Source organism: Perognathus longimembris, chromosome 9, assembly GCF_023159225.1.
Source record: "Perognathus longimembris pacificus isolate PPM17 chromosome 9, ASM2315922v1, whole genome shotgun sequence".
NCBI lineage: Eukaryota > Metazoa > Chordata > Mammalia > Rodentia > Heteromyidae > Perognathus > Perognathus longimembris.
This window is the reverse complement of record NC_063169.1, coordinates 68318594-68338905: the sequence shown is the minus strand read 5'-3', so window position 1 is coordinate 68338905 and position 20312 is coordinate 68318594. Positions and strand designations below refer to the sequence as shown.

At 59.2% G+C, this 20312-nt stretch overlaps 1 protein-coding gene across 1 annotated transcript; it reads right to left on the bottom strand.

The window, feature by feature from the left end:
- Nucleotides 1-14: 14 nt before the first annotated feature.
- On the bottom strand, nt 15-16507 carry LOC125357466 (solute carrier family 22 member 1-like). The gene is made up of 11 exons (XM_048354397.1): nt 16043-16507; nt 12310-12413; nt 11809-11963; nt 11233-11401; nt 10956-11070; nt 10712-10818; nt 7608-7822; nt 5982-6090; nt 2065-2177; nt 537-636; nt 15-128 (listed from the first exon to the last, which is right to left on the bottom strand). Exons 1-11 carry the CDS (start codon nt 16454-16456, stop codon nt 56-58), a joined length of 1674 nt encoding a protein of 557 aa, XP_048210354.1. The 5' UTR covers nt 16457-16507; the 3' UTR covers nt 15-55.
- Between the last annotated feature and the right edge of the window lie 3805 nt (nt 16508-20312).

The following is a 20312-nucleotide window of genomic DNA, read 5'->3' as shown; positions in this document are numbered from 1 at the left end:
TGAGCACACCCTCAGCTCTTTGGCTGGGTCACTCAGCTCCCGTGGGACCTGTCTGTCAGGTGCTGGTGTGTTGGGACATCCGGACTTGAAGGTAAGTCTTGTTCTCTTTGTCTTTGGCCTTGGCTCTCCTGGAGCAGTCAGAAAAACAATGCTCAATGTCAACTTAAGGAGGAAAAAAAAAATCAAATCAACATCTTGATGAAAGAACTTGCCAAGTTGTGTGAAGGAATGCCTCAACAACTGAAGAGAACCAAAACCAGCTGGGCACGGGCCAATTGGAGATGTGCGCTCGTCCTCTCCCTCCCTCCCTCTCCCCCCTCTCTGTCGCTCTCCTCCTTTGCCTGTCATCAAAGGCCACTGAGTCATGCTCCGGTCTGTGGCATCTCTGGAGGTGACACCAAGTCCTACAAATGTCTGGAAAGCTCTCAGAACCACGAAGAGGAGCAGAGGGAGCGCAGGATGGAATGATGGCCCTTTTCGGGGGGCAGGAACCAAGCGCCCCCCTTCCCCGCCCCCCCAGCCCGGCAGGGCTTCACCTCCTGAGGTTCTCCGCGTCCTCCACGCTCTCGGGCAGCGCTACCCCCTTGGTCTCGGGAAGCAGCAGCGTCATTCCTCCAGCGGTCAGGCCCAGCACACCTGCCAAGGAAACGGACTCCAAGTGGAGGGGCCCCCCGCCCCGGCAGACACCACGCCCCCACCGCCATGGGCTCCGCCCAGACGGGAGGCGGGGACACAGCGTCCTTAAAAGACAGTTATCCGCCACGTGCTCCTGCCTGAGAAGCACCAAGTTACACGGAAGTGATGCGTGAGAGTGATGTGAAAGTCAATTTTCACCACTTCGATGAGTGATCAAGTGACCGTAACCTAACACAGGCAGGGAGTGGCCTCGTTACTCTCATTTCCCTTCCTTGCTCCCTCTCCCCGCTCTCGCTTCCTTTGCACTCACCCACCCTAGCGTGCCTGACGCGGCAGTTGCCTGTGAATGCCCAGCTCTCTGACCTTCTACCGAGTGTGTAAGCAGGCTGTGGAGGCCCATGCTCGGGTTCAGGGGAAGTTGCCAGCGTCCTCTGGTCTTCCATTGGTCTTTTACACTAGTACACGGACACGCAACTTTGATTCTCCTTTGTCTCCTTGAAACTCTTCTCTGCGTCTCTTTTAGACAGGGTCTTACTGTGTGGCTCACGCTCCTGCCTCAGCCTCCCAAGTGCTGGGATTACAGGCGTGCCCCACCACGCCCGCCTTGGCTCTTCCATTTTTTTTTTAAGATCCAGAAGTAGAATTCAGCATCATTCCCAGCAATTCAATGCATAAGAGTTAGGAATTGAGTACGGTAGGTCTGCTTTATTTGTGGATCTAGCAACACAGTTCTGACCAGAGATAGTCTAAAAAGATCAATGAAAGAGAAATTTCAAAACCTGACCAGTCGAATCCGCTCGCGCATGACTCGGCGCGGCGGGCGTGGGAAGCTTAGTTCTGCGTTATCACCCAGTGTGCTTACGTCCTTGTGTGAGCTGCCCAGTGTCATCCTGCCCTTAATCTTATTTAAAAAAAAAAGTGTCTCAAAAAACCAAACAGCACCCAAGAAATGAAGGTGAAAAGTGAATGTGCTTCGCCAAAGCAGTAAAGTGAACACTGGGCTCTGGTGGAAGGCGTGCTTGGCGGAAGTTGGGTGGCATTGTGGGAAAACCGAGTGGAGCGTGCGCAGACCTCACGATCACGCGCAGCCCGAATGGACATCCCGTGTTTTGGTGAGCAGCAGCCATCATCCCGCCCGTGGCGTAGCCGCTCCTCGCGGTTGCTCGTCAAGGAAGCTCAGCACGGCTGTGCACACAGTGTAAGTGCCCAAGCCTGTCAGACTCTGTCACGGAGGACGAGCTGTGGGTTCTGAGCCACAGGACCGAAGTCACGAGCCAGGTCCTAGTGAGGACACTCGGGGTTTCCCGAGGAGCAAGACAGAGAAGCCGGGAGACCAGAGTGGAGGGGGCTCCGCCCTCCACGCTCATGCCATACTGCCCAGCCCCCCTCCCATGCCCACCCCCAGGCTGGAGAGGAGGAGTGTCTTACCAAACAAAATGAGGGGCGAGTCCTCCCAAGCGTCCATCAGCCTGAACACCAGGAAGGGCGTGAAGATGCCACCCACGTCACTCAGGGAAGAGCACACCATCACCCCAAGGTTCCTGGGGAAACGGGGAGAGGCAACAGATTATGCTCTGTGGCTCCATCTTGCAAAGGTTAGCCCAGTCCTGAGCCGTGCCGAACCACGTAGAGCCCTGCCACGCCAACATGCGTGGGAGCTGGTGGGGCTCCGAGCGCCGCGGGGCCCAGAGCAGCCCCGTGGGCGTGGGCGTGGGCTGCTGAGACAAAGGCGCTAGCTACCGTCGTCCATGCGTCTGAAAGACAGTCTGCCTCGTGGAAGGCTATTCAGCCTTAGGTGTGCATTTCTCCAATTGCTGGGAGCTCGATGGGAGCAGCTAGCACAGGTGCCCAGCTCTAAACTTCAGCTCTGTCCTATTCTTGCCCAGGACTGAGGTCTACTGTTCTTGGGGCGGGGGGGGGGGGGGGGGGGGGAGGAGCGGCAAACCCACAACTTCTGCAGGGGACCCGCCTGCTGAGAGCTAGGCTCACAACAGTCAATCCTGATCTGCACCAGAGCCTCTGAGAAACCAAGTCATCACCCTGATTGACAGCCAACAAGTGATTCATGGTGGGGGGGGGCCACAGGGGAGGGAGGGAGCCAGTGGAGACGGTGGACCCATCATCACAGTGATTCACAGAGGGAGGGGGGGGCCACAGGGGAGGGAGGGAGCCAGTGGAGATGGTGGACCCATCATCACAGTGACTAAAGACCTGACTGAAGCAACTTGGGAGAGAAAAGATGTGTTCCCGTCTTGGCTTCAGAGGCTTCTGTTGATGGTCACTTGTCCTCATGGCTGTTTGCTTTTTGAACCAGAATTTCATGGCAGAGAGGACAGGAGAGAACAAAGCTGCTCACCTCATGGCAGCCAGGAAGGAGAGATGGAGACAGTCAGACAAATGGGCAGGCAAGTGGAGGCAGAGGTGGGGGGTACAGGTGGAACTGGAGACAGAGGCCCACTGAGGAAACCAGGAACAAGGTATTCATTTCCCTCCCCCCACGCCCAGTGTGGCCCACTTTCTCCAACCAGGTCCGGGTCCCAGTCCCACCAACTCCCAATAATGCTGTCAAATCATGAATCTAAAGGGTGACATTGTCTCAAAAGAAATGTACTCACTACCTGACTTATGTAACTGTAACCCCTCTGTACATCACCTTTGTAACAACCATAAAACTAAAAGTAAATACTCATTTAAAAAATCATGAGTCAGGCTGGGGATATAGCCTAGTGGCAAGAGTGCCTGCCTCGGATACACGAGGCCCTAGGTTCGATTCCCCAGCACCACATATACAGAAAACGGCCAGAAGCGGCGCTGTGGCTCAAGTGGCAGAGTGCTAGCCTTGAGCGGGAAGAAGCCAGGGACAGTGCTCAGGCCCTGAGTCCAAGGCCCAGGACTGGCCAAAAAAAAAAAAAAAAAATCATGAGTCAACCAATGGATTGGTCCCTAAGAGGCTACAACCCCCATATTTCCATCAGTTGATTTAATGTATGAGCTCTTTTGAGGGGGACACCTCAAATCCACCCCAACACAGCTCAACAAACCCCTTGCCCTTATATGTCTATTCTCCTTGGTGCTACTTTCAAGTTGGTTTTTGTTTATCTAATGCATTCAGTTTTCATTTTTATTTCTTTCCTGAGCCAGTTCCAATTTCTTCTATTGTTTTGTGCCCTACTGTCCTACGCACTTGTGTCTATGCTTTAAACTCTTACTTTACAGAGAATGCTGATTCTTCCGTGTATTTGCCTCTTGTGGAAGCGTACAGAGGTTACAGTTTTCATCTGCGGAGTATTCTTCCATTGTCATTCCTTCAACCCCTGCTTTACCTCAGCTTCACACCTAGGAAGGAGCTCACCCTGCTTTATTGTTCAAGCTGGGAGCGCCAGGCCCCGCCCTCCAGGTTCAAGGTCAAGCTGGGAGTGCCAGGCCCCGCCCTCCAGGTTCCGCTCTGCTTATCTGATTGGCTGTCAGGGGTGGGCTGTGCAGTTCTGCGCTAGGCCAGCCTTCTCACACCTGCTCTTTGGGGGCCTAGCCTGGGTTTATAGGTAGCCCTTCTACACTTCTCCATCTCCTTATAGCTCTGGTAGGATTTTCAAGAAGAATAAGACAACATGGGTTTCTTTAGTATTTTTTAAAATGTGTTAAAAAACCAAACTTTTGATAAGCACAGATGGCTAGAAAAAGTAGAGGCTGAGGCCCCTCACCTAGGGCTCACTTGCCATCCTGTGGCGCTTGGGGGAGCTGGAGAAAAGCTTTGAGAGAGGCGGAGAAATGGGACTGCAGAGGGTTGCTTTCCCAAGGGGCTCACAACCCAGAGAAGGACAGGAATAGAATCGTGGTTGTCCAAACAAGGCAGCGCCTTGAACGCCCACCCAGGTTCGTACCCCATGTGCTGTGGAGTTTGCACCGAAGCCCCTGCTGATTAGGAGACTGGTCAGAATAGTTCGATCACCCGTGTGAATTGTTATTTTAAAAAGCGCTTCGTTTCTTGTCATTGAGACTTTGGTTGGTTGACAATACGTGAGCTTGCATGCCTGTGTGTGTGTGCACACAAGTGTGTATGTGCACACACACACGTCAGATGCTTCTCGACACCTGGGATTCGTGCTACTGCCAGTCCTCCCGCTCCGCACCCCCACTCCGCCCAGCACCCTCGGGACCTGGCTTTTCTCCAGGGAAGATCAGGCGCGTACCCCCAGAACCCCACACGCCAGCATCTCCAGTCCACGGTGCGGCCAAGAGGGTGGCGCGGCCGTTCGGGGGTGGGGGGAGGGCTTAGCGGGCAGGGCAATACGGGGATAACCAGCGTAGCACTTTGGGCAGTTTATATTCATATTTCCAATCATCTCCCGGGTCTGATCGCCAGTGAAATTGCTTGTCCCATACTTTTAAATTCTGAGATCGTAACTATCAGCCTAGCAAGTCTCCTCTTGAATTTGCCTTCATCTCCTGGCGTTCACTCAAAGGAAAGCTTTACAGAGGAGCCTTTAAGGAAGGAAGAGACAGGAAAAGCGTAAACAAAAAAGAACAGGTGATTTGGGTCATCTGTGTGTCTGTGGAAGTGCTCAGACACCTGTTCAGGTAGATGAATCAGGGAAACTGGGAAATCTCTTAGGAAGCACTGGTACAGTGCCAAAGGAGAATAAATAATGTACGGAAAACAAAGGAGTTTAAGGTAATGAACCAAATTCCAACAAAGGTCAGGTTAACAGAATACCAATTTTTCAAACCTGAGATAAAGCTATTAATTTCACATTGAAATAATGTTTATTTAAGACTAACAAGTCTTCTAAGATAAAGACCGTGAGCAACAGGCACATTTAAAGATGCTCAAAGATGTTCAACATACCAGACACAGTGGCTCATGCCTATAATCTCAACTACTCAGGACGCAGACATTGAAGGACTGCAGTTAGAGGCTAGCCGTGGGTAAAAAAGCACAAGACCCTGCATGAGAACTGAAGCAAAAAGGGGTCTCCAAAGGCCTTGTACATACCATGTTCACAGACAGCACATTTCAAGTGCCAACACAAGCACCCATGGCCAGATGAATAGATGAACCAGATATGGGATGTGCATGGAATGAAATATTATTCTGACTTAACAGGAGTGATTTCTGTTATATCCTCCAAAGCAATGACTCAGGAGGATTTTTGATAAGTATAATAAGCAGAATAAAGAGGCTAACCTTTTAGGACTCATTTGTGGGCTCCTACAGGATTTGACGAGCTTCTAACAGCAGCACTCAATTACCACACTAACCAACCCCCTGTGGACATCCTAAGGAGTCCTCCCCTGGCCTGTCTGGCAGGTGGTGATTTCCCTTCTCATTCCTGTTGTGCTCTCACCTGATGAACGTGGGGTACAGCTCCGCATTCACCAGGCAGATCATCTGTAGCACAATGGTGACCCCCATTCTGCCAATGCAAGCCACTGTGATGCTCAACCAGTGCAGCTCTGCCAAGAAACACAAAGACAAGGTATACAGAGGGCGGGCCTTGCTCATGATTGACAGCAAGGCTCTACAGAGAAACTCAAAGACAAGGTGTACAGAGGGCGGGCCTTGCTCCTGATTGACAGCAAGGCTCTATAGAAAAACACAAAGACAAGGTGTACAGAGGGCAGACCTTGCTCCTGATTGACAGCAAGGCTCTACAGAGAAACACAAAGACAAGGTGTACAGAGGGCGGGCCTTGCTCCTGATTGGCAGCAAGGCTCTACAGAGAAACACAAAGACAAGGTGTACAGAGGGCGGGCCTTGCTCCTGATTGGCAGCAAGGCTCTACAGAGAAACACCAAGATGATGTGCGTGGTGGGGCCCTAGTACCCCTTTGTAGTTCCTCTGGCTGCTCAAGAGGCAGACTTCACAAGATCTTACCCCAGGAGCCTGTACTAGATCCTGCCAACGTGACTCACTAAACCAACCAGCACACAACACAAGCGATGAAGAGGGCAGAGTCACCTCTGCCTAGGTGTTAACGGAACAATCCCAATGGCAGTGAATGTGAAAGGCAGTCGCCATCTTCAAATTAGAACCAGTTTAAAAAGCCAAGCCATGACAGCTCACAAGTGTAACCTAGCTGCTCAGGAGGCTGAGATTTGGGGCTTGGGGTTCAAAGCCAGCCCAGGTAGATAATTCCAAGAGGTTCTTATCTGCAATTCACCAGCAAAAGGTGAAGTGGAGTTATAGCTTGAGCGGTAGAGCACCAGTACCCAGTGAAAAAGCCAAGTGAGAGAGAGAAGCCATGAGTTCAAGCCCAGTACCAGAACATACAAAAAAATAAAAAAACACTTAAGGTGAATCTACTTGAATTTTATGGACTTCTTGGGGGGAATAATTAGAATACTCGTGTAACTCAGGGAGCGGGGAGCTGTGTAAAATGTCCCAACCGTTTTTTAGAAAGCTGTCACGCAGTGTGTACTGAAATTATACCTATAACCAGCAGCCCCTGGGAAGTGGCTCATAGGCGTGTCCCCAAGAAAACCGACAACACAAGTCTGCCCAAAAGACCCTTGGAAGTATGGCTATCACCGCTGTAGGGCAATGGGAAGACACTGGGAACAACACATGACCATCAACAGTGGACGGGCGGGAAGTGTGCCGTTTCTAGGACGGGAGGCTACACAGTAAGAAAAGAAGTGGCTGTCACCTGTAAGCGTACCCCGCGGCTATGGGGGGGGGCAGAGGTCACGCACAGGAGGTTGTCTGGAGGGGGGCACTGATCAGAAAGGTCTTTGGGGGGCAAATCTGGGGGCTGGAGTTCTTCTCTGCCTTCAGGTCCCACTACCTGGGTGTGTGGGTAGCTGGACATTTACTGAGTCATTAGTCACACGCTGGTATCCGTCGCAGGTGCGTTTCCAATACAGGAAACTCACGGCCGGCCTTTGTTCCCGTTCCAGAAGCTTATCAGGGAATTTCCACACGCGTCCCACAATTCCCTTCCCGGGCAGACCTTGAACCCGGGACAGCTCACCTTGGGGGATGAAGACCATGAGGAGGCAGGCGGCACCGACCACCGTGTTGGAGATGGCCATGGGGTAGATGCGGCCGGCGCGGTCGATGGTGAGGAGGATGACGAAGGCCGCGGGGAACTCGACCAGCGCCGAGAAAAGGAAGTCGAGGTGCAGGTTCCCGCCCGTGGCGCCCATGTGCATGATGAGGCCCTGGTAGAGCACGGCGCACGCGAACCTGGAGCGGACGGCAGGCGAGGGCAAGGCCAGCTGGATGGAAGGGGGGGGCGGGAGGGGGGGGCGCGAGGCCCGGCCCGAGCGAGCTACGCGGGCCCCGGTCAGAACGTGCTGTGGGAAACAGACTCGCCCCCCCCCCCGCCTCCCTCCCACCCACCACACAGCCCTAGGGCATCAAGAGCAGGCACACGTACCCCCCCCCTCCACCCCCCCCCCAGCCACTGAAGACAAACTGCAGACGCCTCGCGCGGGTACAGCGTGCCACACTCCAGTCCTAGCTGGGTGGGAGGCTGGGACCGGGGTTGGGGGGGATCACAGTTCAAGTTCAGCCTGGGGCGGGGCAGTTAGCAGGACTCCATCTCAACCAACAGAGAGCAGCCCTGGGCGTCTCCCCGCTCAGCTCCGGCAGGAAGCGGGGATAGGAGCGGGCATCGCGCGTCTGGCTGGTTCACGTAAAAAGCGAGATCATCTCAAAAACAACTCCAATTGCTGGCCGCGGCGGCCTAAGATTAAAATCCTAGCTGCTGGGGAAATGGGTAGAAAAGGATCACGGCACGAGGAGAGGAGTCTGATCATTAAGAAGCTCCCAATGGCTGGGGATATAGCCTAGCAGCAAGAGTGCCAGCCTCGGATACACGAGGCCCTAGGTTCAATTCCCCAGCACCACATATACAGAAAACGGCCAGAAGCGGCGCTGTGGCTCAGGTGGCAGAGTGCTAGCCTTGAGCGGGAAGAAGCCAGGGACAGTGCTCAGGCCCTGAGTCCAAGGCCCAGGACTGGCCAAAAAAAAAAAAAAAAGAAGCTCCCAAGACTCCGTCTCAGCGATGGCCGGGTGCGGCGGCCCCCCCCAGCACCCCGGCTCTGCGGGACATGGGATGGACGGACACGGGGGACACATCCATCATCCCCAGCACCTCAAGCACGCACAGCAGGAAGAGGAAAGCCTACCCCAGCCCAGGCATAAAGCAAGGCCCCGCCTGGGAAAACAGCCAACACAAGAGAATGGAGGCTGGAGGTGTCGCTCAAGGGGCAAAATGCTTGCTTAGCAAGCAAAGGACCCCGAGTTCAAATCCCAGTACCGGAAGAAGATGAAAGAAATGTCTGCTTTATTCCAGCACGCAAGATGCCTACCAGGCTCTCAGAGGCTGGGGTGGGGGGAGGAAGGGGAGGGGAGGGGAGGGGAGGGGAGAGGCCAGTGGGGAGGGAGCAGAGGACAGAGCTCGGCCTGAAGGACTTGCAGGCTGCAAAGGCGCCTGGCCCGGGGCAGCCCCGGATGGAGAGCTGGCGGAGGGCAGGGCCGGGCTGGGGGGGAGGACGGATTCTGTGGAACAGCAGCACTTATTGACCCAGCTTGCAGCAGGTGTTTACCGCGGGTCCACCAGGCGCCCGTCCACCCCGCTCCCGCCCCCGCCCTCCCGTCGGGTGAGAACTTTGATGAACTCCTGGCAACCGCACTGGGGTGGCGCCGGTCACTGCGCTCAGTTCAGCGAGAACTTGGATGAACTCGCGGCACCCGGTGTGGGCTGCTCTCTGCCCTGTAGAGGGGTCTCCTCACCGCCCCCCACCGTCCCGCCACCCCCAGTCGGCCTGAGAAAACCAGTGAGCCTCCTCAGGAGAGGGCACAGACGCTGGGCAGGGGAGGAGGGGGAGGGGAGGAGGGGGAGGGGAGGAGGGGGAGAGCACAGCCCAGGGCAGGGGAGGGGGGGAGGGGAGGAGGGGGAGGGCACAGCTCAGGGCAGGGGAGGAGGGGGAGGGGAGGAGGGGGAGGGCACAGCCCAGGGCAGGGGAGGAGGGGGAGGGGAGGAGGGGAAGGGCACAGCCCAGGGCAGGGAGGAGGGGGGAGGGGGAGGAGGGGGAAGGGCACAGCCCAGGGCAGGGGAGGAGGGGGAGGGGAGGAGGGGGGAGGGCACAGCCCAGGGCAGGAGAGGAGGGGGGGGAGGGGAGGAGGGGGAGAGCACAGCCCAGGGCAGGGGAGGAGGGGGAGGGGAGGAGGGGGAGGGCACAGCCCAGGGCAGGGAGGAGGGGGAGGGGAGGAGGGGAAGGGCACAGCCCAGGGCAGGGGGAGGAGGGGGGAGGGGAGGAGGGGGAGGGGGAGAGCACAGCCCAGGGCAGCAGAGGAGGGGGAGGGGAGGAGGGGGAGAGCACAGCCCAGGGCAGCGGAGGAGGGTGAAGGTCATGCTAAGCACCGGTAGATTTTGCTAATCGCGGGACTCACACTCCCCACAGTTGTTCCACAGGAGGAGGCAAACTCCGCCCTGGATGGCACAGGGCACTGGGCTGGGCGGGGGGCGGGGGGGGGTGGACACAGCCCACTGGAGCTCCCCCCACCCGCCAACACCGACTTGAAACCTGGCTGGAGCTTGATGACACCGCATGGCTCGGGCAGGCCGGGGACTTGACCTCACTCCACCCCCGAGCACGGACCTCTCTCCAGGCATGGCTTTCTGACTGGAATGTGCTTCCCCCTTTCCTGACCTCTCGTGAGTGTGTGTGTGTGTGTGTGTGTGTACATCCACACGTGCGTGTGCGCACCCATGCAGGGGCTTGAACTTAGGGCCTCATGCGCTTCCTCGGCTTTTCCTCTCAAGGCTGGTGCTCTACCCCTTGAGCCACCGCTCCTTTCTGGCTATTTTTTGCTGGCTGATGGCAGACAAGAGTCTCACGTCCTTTCCCGCCCGGGCTGGCTTCAAACCGCGATCCTCAGCCCTCAGCCCCCCGAGGAGCCGGGACGCCGGGCGCCCGGTGCGGAAGCGCTCTGAGACCGTCCCGGCTCGGCGGCTCTCTCCCCCCCCTCCTCCTGTAGGGACGCCGAGCCACGGCGCCCCCGAGTCTGCCGGCACCCAGCTCGGCACCGGGGCGCAGCGGACGGGCTCACGTCGGAAGGGCCTACCACAGGTACATCAGGATGCAGGTGTGCTTCCTCAGGTTGGGCGTGCGGAACAGGTCTATGAAGGAGGGACTCCGCTTTTCCGAGGCGTCCTCGTCGACGGAGAGCATCTGGAGAGGCCGCGTCGTCAGGGCACGGGGGGGGGGGGGGGGCGTGCGTGGGAGAGCCCGGAAGGGGCCCCGCTTCCCACCCCCTCCCACCGGCCACCGGCCCCGGAGTCCCAGAGGCCCCTTCCCGGCCACGTCACCTTCAGATCGGCCGGGAGGGGCTTGCCGTTCTTCCGCGCGATGTGCTCCATGATCCTCCCGGCCTGCGCGCTCCTCCTCTGCGACAGCAGCCAGCGCGGGGACTCGGGCAGGCACCTGCCGGCACGGCCACCGCCATGGGGCGCGCTCGCCCCGCGGCCCCACCGGGGGCAGCCCACCCGCCTCGAGGGGGCCCCCAATCCCACGAGGGCGACCGCGGACCGCCCTCGCCCCCCCGAGCGCGGCCGCCCCCGTCCCGGGGCGCCGGGGCGACGTTACCAGTAGTAGAGCGGGAAGAGGAAGACGGGCAGGGACACGGCCAGCTGCAGCCAGCGCCAGTGCGGGATGGCGTAGGCCACGCCGGCCAGCACCACCAGCCCCGCCGTGAACGCCACCTGGTACAGGATCGCCACCAGCCGCCTGTAGCCCGAGCCCACGAACTCGGTGACTGCGACAGAGAGGGGGTCACAGGCGGGAGTGAGGGCCCTCCCCGCCCCCTCCCCGCCCCCCAGCTCCTCCCTGCCGGGACCCCCCCATGCCTCCTCCCCCACACCACAGGGTCAACTACCACGCAGCCGGCCTGGGCGCCCCAGCCCGTCGGCCACCCGGGGCCTCCCGAGTCACTCCTCGGGGTTCGGCCTCGGCTCCCCAAACCTCTCCTTTCCCCAAGCTCCACGCGGAGCTGGAACGTCTTCACGGACACCTCCGGGGGCTCACGGGGACCCGCGGTGCTCAGACTGCAGGGTGCCACAGGCCTCGATTCTCAAGAGAGATGGCAGCCCCCCACCCCCACCCCGCAACCGGCGGCCACCGCTTCCCGGGGCCCCCGCCCCCCGCGCCCCGCACCCTGCTCACTCAGCGTGTAGCCGGCCATCCAGCTGCCCTTGCTGACCATGCCCTGCAGCAGGCGGAAGAACAGCATGGACGTGTAGTCCGGGGCCACCGCCGTCAGCACCCCGGACACGGCGGTGACCAGGGAGGTCGCCAACAGACACAGCTTCCGGCCAAACCTGCACACGGGGAGGCGCGGGCCGGGGGCGGGCAGGGGCGGTCAGGGACGGGACGGACAGGCACCTGCTTCTTCCGCACCGAACCCGCTGATCTAAAGGAGAACAGAACCCCCACTTCCGCCCCCCCCCACAGGCGTGACAAGCCCGCTCCTAGCCCGTCCCCATCTCCTTGCTCAAGGCACACCTGTGGCGGGTCCCCCCTCCCCCGCCCGCCCAGCCTGGCACCCGCTCCCCCCTTTCTCCAGGGGGCCCCGCGTCTCGTCTCCACCGCCCCCGCGATGGACGCCCGCCGACCGGCCCTCCGCGCCCCCCCCCCCCGGGGTCTGAAGGCCTGGCGCGGGCTCACCTGTCCGCGATGTAGCCGATGACCAGGGAGCTCAGGAAGAAGCCCAGGTTCACACCGGACTGGAAGAGGTCCACCTTCCAGGCGTCGGAGCACACCAGGTTAAACTGCCGGCCGCGCCGTGGGCAAGGGGGGGCAACGAGAGAGCCACGTGAGGGGGGCCCCCCCACACCCCCCGTCCTCCCGCCAGCCGAGGGCACCGCGCGCTCATGACGCCGGGTCCTCGTTCCTTCTCACCCCGTCTCCCTGACCCACAATCCTGCTGATCCCATACCCCAGAACCCAGCCCTCCGAGCCGGCTCCCCAACACCCATGGAGGCGGCTACGGCCAAGGGATCGCCGGGGAGCCGGCCAGGGGCCAAAGCCTCCCCGGTAGAGGGGGCCGAGGGGGGCGGCTGGACAGACCCCTCCACAGAGCCTGCTTTCAACGGTTCCAGTGCAGGACGGGAACTGTCCAGACCAGAGGTTGGAGGCGCCACCAGGGCAAAGGGCCAGAGTCAGGGCCCACGCAGAAGGGCCTTGGGGGGGGGGGATGCTGGGGAGGGACGGGGAGTCACGGGAGGGGACAGGGAAAGGGCGCAGGCAGCTGGACAGGGCCTGTGTGGACGGGCGAGGGGGGGAGGGGAGAGCAGCTACCCGCTCACATGTGGTTCCAGGCCTGAGGAAAAAAGCAGGGGAGGAGCCCCCGTCCCCCGCACCCTAGCCCGGGACGCCGGTGACAGGGCACACACCAGGGCCTGGTGGGGGGGGGGGCCTGCGGCCCTCCTGCTTTGGAGCTGAGTGGGGCGGACAGAGGGAGGACTCGCGGCTAGGCTGCCCTCCCTTCCCGCGTCTCTGCTTCAGGTCACGGCTCGACCTCCCCAGAGCAGCCCCACCGCGGGGGACGGGCAGAGTCCCTTTGCCTCACGCTAAGCATGACGCGTAGGAGCCACTGGACTCAGTTCAAAGCCAGCCCAGGGAAGAAGGTCTCTGACAGAAGTGGAAGTGTGGCTCCAGCAGTACAACATCAGCCCCGAACGAGAGAGCCAAGCGACGGCGCCCAGGCTCGGCGAACAAGCTGGGGGAGTGTACACGATCCCGAGTTCAAGCCCCAGTGTACCAAAAAGACAAGAGTGAAAAGTCGTTGAGCAACTCTGGGCCTCAGTGTCCTGACCCGACACGGTCACACTTGAGGCTGCTTGTGTGACACACGCGAGGAAGGTTTTCCTAACTCGAGACGCACATTCGTGTAAAACACAGGTCTTCTTCCCCACTCTGGTTGCAATGCTGTGGGCGTGAGCCAGGCCTCGCCCTGGCGCTGGGGTCCAATCCCCCGGCCCGAGGACTCAGAGCGGTGTGACTGGCGCAGTAGAGAAAGCAAGGCCACGTCTGACATGTTGCCTCATCACTAGAGCTAGCCAGGGTCCTGGCTAAAATCCCCGACCTCCGCAGACTCTTCCTCGGTAGAGGCCGCGTTCCTCACCCACGGAAGGGCAGGTGCGGGGCTCAGTGCTCAGGACTAACGGGGCTGGGGACTTGCGGGGCTGCAGGCTGAGGCTGCGGCCCACAGAGAAGGTGGAGGCAAATGGCAGGGAACATTAATCCCTAGCCCAGGAGCCTCATCCATCCCAAAGCCTTGGGGTGGGAGCTAGACGGGGGTGTCGAACAAAGCCACTCAGTATCCTCCCGTAAGCAAGCCCCCAAGTCCCCAAGCCCAAGATAATACCAAGTTCACAATTAAGTCTGCAGAAATAACAAGAGAATCTTCTAATCATAATCTCCAGCTGAGGGGAGGAGTGGGGCTAAGGTAGTTTGAAGGCCGTGAAGGGAGAAATAGCGTGGGAGGTTACACCAGTCCACGAGCCGATCCCCATTCCATTCATTCATTCATTCATTCACTCCAGCCCCACCGTGACGGCCCTGTGAGTGGCCTTTGCTATCTTCAGATGAACCCTGTGTCCTTCACACTCAACCAGCACAGGACAAACTCCTTTCTCTAAAGCTAGCTCCTCATGATCCCCGACGCTATCAGCTCCGGCACGCTCGAACCCCCACCAAGGCCTCGCTCCCTCCCTCCACCTGTCCAACCCTTCCCGTCCCTCTCTGCTGCTCTCCGTGCCCCCTCCCTGCCCAAGGGCTCCATGACCCCAGCCCAGGACGCAGGGCCTCTCCTTGCCTGCCTCCCCAAGCCAGAACCCTCTGCCAAGCTGGGTCAGTCCTCTTGACCCTGGCCTGTGCAGGGTCCGCACCTCTTACGTCATCCTGCCGTTCCCATGACAACCGCAACGACCGACCGACACTTCTCAGCCAGGCTCTTGTCTAGGGCTCGTCCAGCTTCTCCCTACCTCTCGGAAAGCCTCCAACGCCACCGCCATCTTGGTTCAGCCCATTCACCCGGTCCAGCCAGAACTTGCTCCTCTACCTCAGTGAAGATCCAACTCTGCCATTTGGCACTAAGGCAAGGTTGCCAGACTTGGCAAATAAAAATAGGTGCCCAGTTAAATTTGAATTTGAGATAAACAACAATTCTTAGTATAATTCTAGCCCATGAAATAATGAAATAATTCTACTTCCAACCTCAGACAGGAGTAAAAAAAAAATAACTCAAGATATACAACATAAATCTCCTTTTAAAATCTGTGTTATACTGCCAGGCACAGTGTAGGATGGCTCTACTCCCTATCTACAGGCTGAGCTGTGAGAATCATTTTAACACGGACATTCAAAACCAGACTAGGCAACATAACAAGATTCCATCTCAAGGAACCAAACACAAAACAACAGGAAACCAGATGGCCAACCGATGCTTTCACTGAAATGCCACAAAGCACACAAAGTAAGCGAGCCCAGTACCACACACACACACACACACACCTCAGACACACACACCCCTCAGACACACACAGACAGACAGGCTTCCCTCCAGGGACAGCCCTGTGGGGCCGTGAAAATCCCCAGAGAAAGAAGAAAAAGGGGGGAGGGGGGTCGCGTCTTGGGGGAGGGGGGCTGTGGGCCGCTGGGAGAACCAGGCGTGGTAGAGCCGGGCACTCCAGGTTCCAGGTCGGCTGGAAACCACCAGGTTATGGCTAGCATAGCCTCAGAATGCGCGCGGGCCTGTCCCCTCTACTTTGGCATTAAGTAGGACTAGTGGCCATCCATTTTACTAAAAGATCCCCACAGCAAAGTGCTCCAATGGCCAAGTGAGTTCTCCAAGCAAGGGCCCAGGAGCCCAGCCCCGTCCCGTGGACCACACACGGCTGCAGGTCTAACTGCTGGTCAGTTCGTGGCAACTTCCCGATCCTTGGCTGAACATAACAGGTTATCTTGATCCCTGCTCACTGCCATGGAAATGAAGACTCGAGATGCTGCATCACATAGCTGGGGACACTCAGCTTGTAAGGGGCAAGGTCAAGGTCAGCTAGAGAGTCTGTCTCCAAAGCCCAGGCAATCCCCATGAGTGGAGGGAAGAGACTCCGCAGGGCCGGTTGGGGGGTGGGGTAGAGAAGTCAAGATCAAAGCAGGATCTGCAGCCCGTGAGGAGTTGGGGAGGGGGGAACCCCAGGCTTCTGGGGTTAACTGGGGCACTGGCCGGCAGGGGCTCTGCGGGCCTCGGCTGGCTCCTCTGCGACCCGGAGCCCGGCAGCCACCTGCCAGGTGCACACGCAGCCAGGCCCTGCCCTCCTCCTGATGTGAAACTGGACAGCAGGCTCTGCTTCCCCCTCCCCGGGGGGCCCTCCAGGGCGCAGCCCTTTCCTACCTCGGTGACGATGGAGGAGCCGGGCGCGTCGTACACCCAGCCGTGCTGGCAGGGCTGCAGCGGCAGCTGGCTCCGGTTGGCGGCCAGGCCGGCCAGCGGGTCCACGCAGCCCAGGGCGCTCTGGTTCCAGTCCACCGCGTACTGCATGCACTGGCGGAGGTGGGTCTCGCCCGCGGCCCCCAGCCCGGGCACCGTGTAGTTCAGCTCCTCGGCCCGGCTCCAGCCGCATCGCTCGCTCAGCTCGGCCACCCCGGGGCTCCGGCAGTGGTGCTCGGGGGTGAAGCCCAGGAAGACGATGCCCAGGTAGATGGGGGCCAAGGCCGCGGAGACCAGGCACAGGATGAGGAAGGACTGCTTCTGGAACCAGCCAAACTCTCCCACTTGCTCCAAGATGTCATCCACGGTGGCGGGCATGGCTGGCCGACACCCGTACCCGCTGCGCGAGACCTAATTCTGGGTGGCTGTGGCTGCCTGCAGTGCCATTCAAAGGTGGATTTTTTTGCAATGGGGTGGTTTAAAATCAACCTGCTGTCCAAGCATGAAGCATCTGGACCACAACCAACTAGAAATAACCTTTTGCCCAGTGGTGCGGGCATGAGGACAAGGGGAGGAGACACCCGGCAGGTCCGCTGCCACCTCGTTTGCTCTGCTGGCCTGGGGGGAGATCACCGGCACTTGCCTGCCCAGCGAAAAGAGAAGTCATGTGAGCAAGAGGGCTTGGAACGCTTCTGCATCTCCCGGGCCCCTATCAATTCCCTATTTATGAGAGCCTTTTACAATGCAGAGTTCAAGGGCCACAAACTGACTTCTTGGGTGTAGCTGCTTGGCGTCCAATCAGGCAGTCCCCTGCCCCACACATCTGGTTTGGTCAGACATCTCCTCCCCTCCGGGCCTGGCGGGTGCGTGGGGCCTTGGCACTCCAGAAACTCATGGAAGAGGAAGAGACAGGGCACGGCCAGCGGCTCAGCGACCGCCTGCATCCTTGATGCCTTCCTGGGCAGCCTTCAGTGGGGAGAAGGTGGAGGGAAGTAAAAACGCCCGTTCTCCAGAGCATTACTGAACTTGAGCTTCCTTCTTCCCTGGTACGAGTGTGTGTGTGTGTGTGTGTGTGTGTGTGCACGTGCATACGCCCACATGTGGCTTTTTTGCCCTAGGTTGGCACTCTGCCACTCGAGCTACAGCTCTACTTCTGACTTTTGGGTGGTTAATTCCACATTAAGACCTCACAGACTTTCCTGCCCCAAACAGCTTCAAGCCAGGCTCCTCAGGTCTCGGCCTCCCGAGTAGCTTGGACGGCAGGCGTAGCCACGGGCACCTGGCACGATCCCTGGCTCTCTCGGCTGCCCGGGCCCGGGCTCAGGGGAGGGGGCCGGTCCCGGCTCCAAGCAGCTCACACCGCCGCCAGGAAGCCATCAGCAGGGCGGCGACAGCAGCCAGCAGGGGCTGCAGTGTGCTCAGTGAGATGGCAGGTCGCCTCTGTGACCACGTCCTGGGACACAGAAACCCCTGCGCTCCGCACCTCTCCCCCTCCCGACGAAGCGCCCACGGGAGCCGAGGGCGGCGATGATGGGACCCGGGGCTGACAACTCCATCCCGACGAGTCCAGGCCCCAGTCCAGGAACACTGGACACCCTGGCCGCAGGGTCTTCCCGATCCAGCTGCCCGTGGCTGCGCCAACACACTTGGGGCGAGGGGCTCACACCCCGCAGCCGGCCCAGGCCTGGGCTCCGGCCCATCCCGGCACACCTGAGCAGAGGCGAGAGCCAGGTCGGGGACCCCTGGCCACCGGGGAAACTTCCCATCCTGGTTAACCAGTGCACCCTGATTTGGGTGTATGGGGCTGACCGGGTTGTGCAACTCGCAACAGTACAGAGACACCCCAACAATCCCCAGGAAAGCCACATTGCCCAAGACCGACCTAACACCTGGGCAGGGGCCGGCAGGCCTTGCGCTCCCGGGACACCAGGCCACGTCTGCGCACAGGAAACACCCCAGGGGCCTCGGCCTACTTCAGACTGCGTGTCCCGGAGCAGCTCCCAAGTGCAGGGCTCCGGTCTGCAGAGATCCAGGGTAGCTGGAGTAGAAGGGGAGACGGGACGGAGAACCGTGACCCCGGAGAACTCAGCACGCAGGGCGACAGCACAGGGTCCTTACTGAACACGACCCCTGAGCTGACGGGCCCCACCTGAGCGGCGGCAAAGGCGGGGAGGAGGGTGGCCATGATGTGCTCGGCCAGAGTTCACGTCGAAATGTAACTGCCAGCAATAGGACCTTGAGACGCGGGAGACGCTTTAAGAAGCGCTTGGGTCACGGGAGCTCTGCTTTCAAGACGGGCTTGAGGCAGTCCGTTACCACCAGCACGGGTTAGCTAGAGTGAGGGCGGGTTGTTATGAAGCATGTAGCCCCACCTACCCCCCCCGCCCCCTCTGCCTTCCACTTGTGCCCCTCACCAGTCCTTTTGGTTCTGCCACAAACAGAAATAGCACCAGTTCTTACCAGCATCATGGTCTTGGACTTCCTAACCTCTAGAGTCATGAACCAAAGAGATCTCTAGCCAGTCCCCAGTCTCTGATATTTTGTTGTTTGGGGCTTTTTTTTTTTTTTGCCAGTCCTGGGCCTTGAACTCAAGGCCTGAGCACTGTCCCTGGCTTCTTTTTGCTCAAGGCTAGCACTCTGCCACTTGAGCCACAGCGCCACTTCTGGCTTTTTCTATATAGGTGGTGTGGAGGAATCTAACTCAGGGCTTCATGTATGCTAGGCAAGCACTCTTGCCACTAGGCCATGTTCCCAGCCCCAGTCTCTGGTATTTTGTTACAGCAGTACAGAACAAACGAAGATGGCAGGTCCCCTCACCTGCGCCCTGGGTCCAGCTTTTGGTCAAATCTCAACTAGGTCAACTGAGACTTGAGCCCAAACACCAGGACAAACTCTCCAAGACTCTGTGTGTGTCACCTCCACACACCAACCGTGCGCCAGACACAGGTCCAAGGCGGGGATGTCCGTGGGAAGTGTATGGACGCTTCTTGTTATATGATAACATGACACACTGTTCACTGGCCCAGGCCTCAGGAGGGCCACAGAACCAGACACAGAAGAGCAGAGGCCAGGGGAACCCGGAAAGAAAGGTGAACCAAGTCAGGGGACCCCAAGGCTGTCTCCCCTGGGACGAGTGACACGCACTGGGGTACAAAGGCCCCCACTTCTACCCCTCACCACCCCCTCACCCCGGGAGGACACACGGTGAAACCACTCATCCAAGTGTGTTCTCTCTACACTAGGAGTGCCAAAGGAACCTTATCAAGTCTACTTGGTGTGCAAAGTAAGAGGTAGCCAGATGAACTTCCCACGCCTGCCCCCCGCTTCCCCACCTCTGCCCGTCCGAGGCGGCACAGCAACGGCCCCCACGCTTCCCACGGCCCTGGGGACAAGTCCAGGCCCCTCACCCCGGGACTCCCACCGAACTCAACAGAGCCACGGTGCCTCGGGGCCTGCCCGGGGCTTCCCTCGGCCGCACCGGCCGCGGCCCGGCTCATCTCACCGGCTCTGCTGACTTTGTCTTCATTTGGATCCAGCAGAAAGACGTCAAAAACGCACCAACAAGGGCGACGGCAGGGCAGACGCGGCTAATGTCCGAGGCGGAGCAGGGCGAGGCGTGGGCACCTCTGGGGCCCCGGGGCACCTCAGAAGCGGAGGAGGGGGCTTCTGGAGTCTGGACTCCTTCCTGCCTCCCACCCACCCTTTACAGCCTGATGTCCAAGGGAGGGGCGGGAGGGGCACCCAAGGGCCTCCGGGCCTAGACAAATGCATCCTGCCACCTCAGCCCTTCCAACGGCTGGGGCTGCGGCTGTGCTTCTGTTACACTTGTTTTCGGGGAGGCCGGGGCTTCCGATGCTTCAGAAAGCGCGGCTGTGGCATCTTTGCCACGTCGCCCTGAGTTCACAACGCTACCACTGTGTGGACAGGGACAAAACAGACACAAACGCTGGCGAAAGGCAGACTCGACGCGGAGGCTGTACTCTGACAAAGGGGGCTGTGCTCCGTATTTCTCGGAGGCTCTCGGGGGAGAGGCTAGATCGGAGCGACCACATCCGCACACCCGTCCTGAGGGAGGGAGCCCCTTCCCTGACAGGGCGCCCCAGGGCAGCAGGTCCCCACACAGCACCCCCCCCCAAAGGGCTCCTGGGGGCCTTAGGTGACATGGGAAGCATCGTGTAAACCTTTGTAAAACCCCGAAGACTTATCACAACATCCTTCAAGGAACCAAGAAGAG

What these genes read in the sequence shown, in the direction of transcription:
- LOC125357466 (XM_048354397.1), bottom strand. Translation starts at nt 16,456, where the DNA reads ATGCCCGCCACCGTGGATGACATCTTGGAGCAAGTGGGAGAGTTTGGC. An exon ending in GATGGCCGGCTACACGCTGA is followed by an intron (nt 11,402 to 11,808) that starts GTGAGCAGGGTG and finishes TCTCTGTCGCAG; the next exon opens with TCACCGAGTTCGTGGGCTCG. An exon ending in CTCGCCCCTCATTTTGTTTG is followed by an intron (nt 637 to 2,064) that starts GTAAGACACTCC and finishes TTTCCTTGGCAG; the next exon opens with GTGTGCTGGGCCTGACCGCT.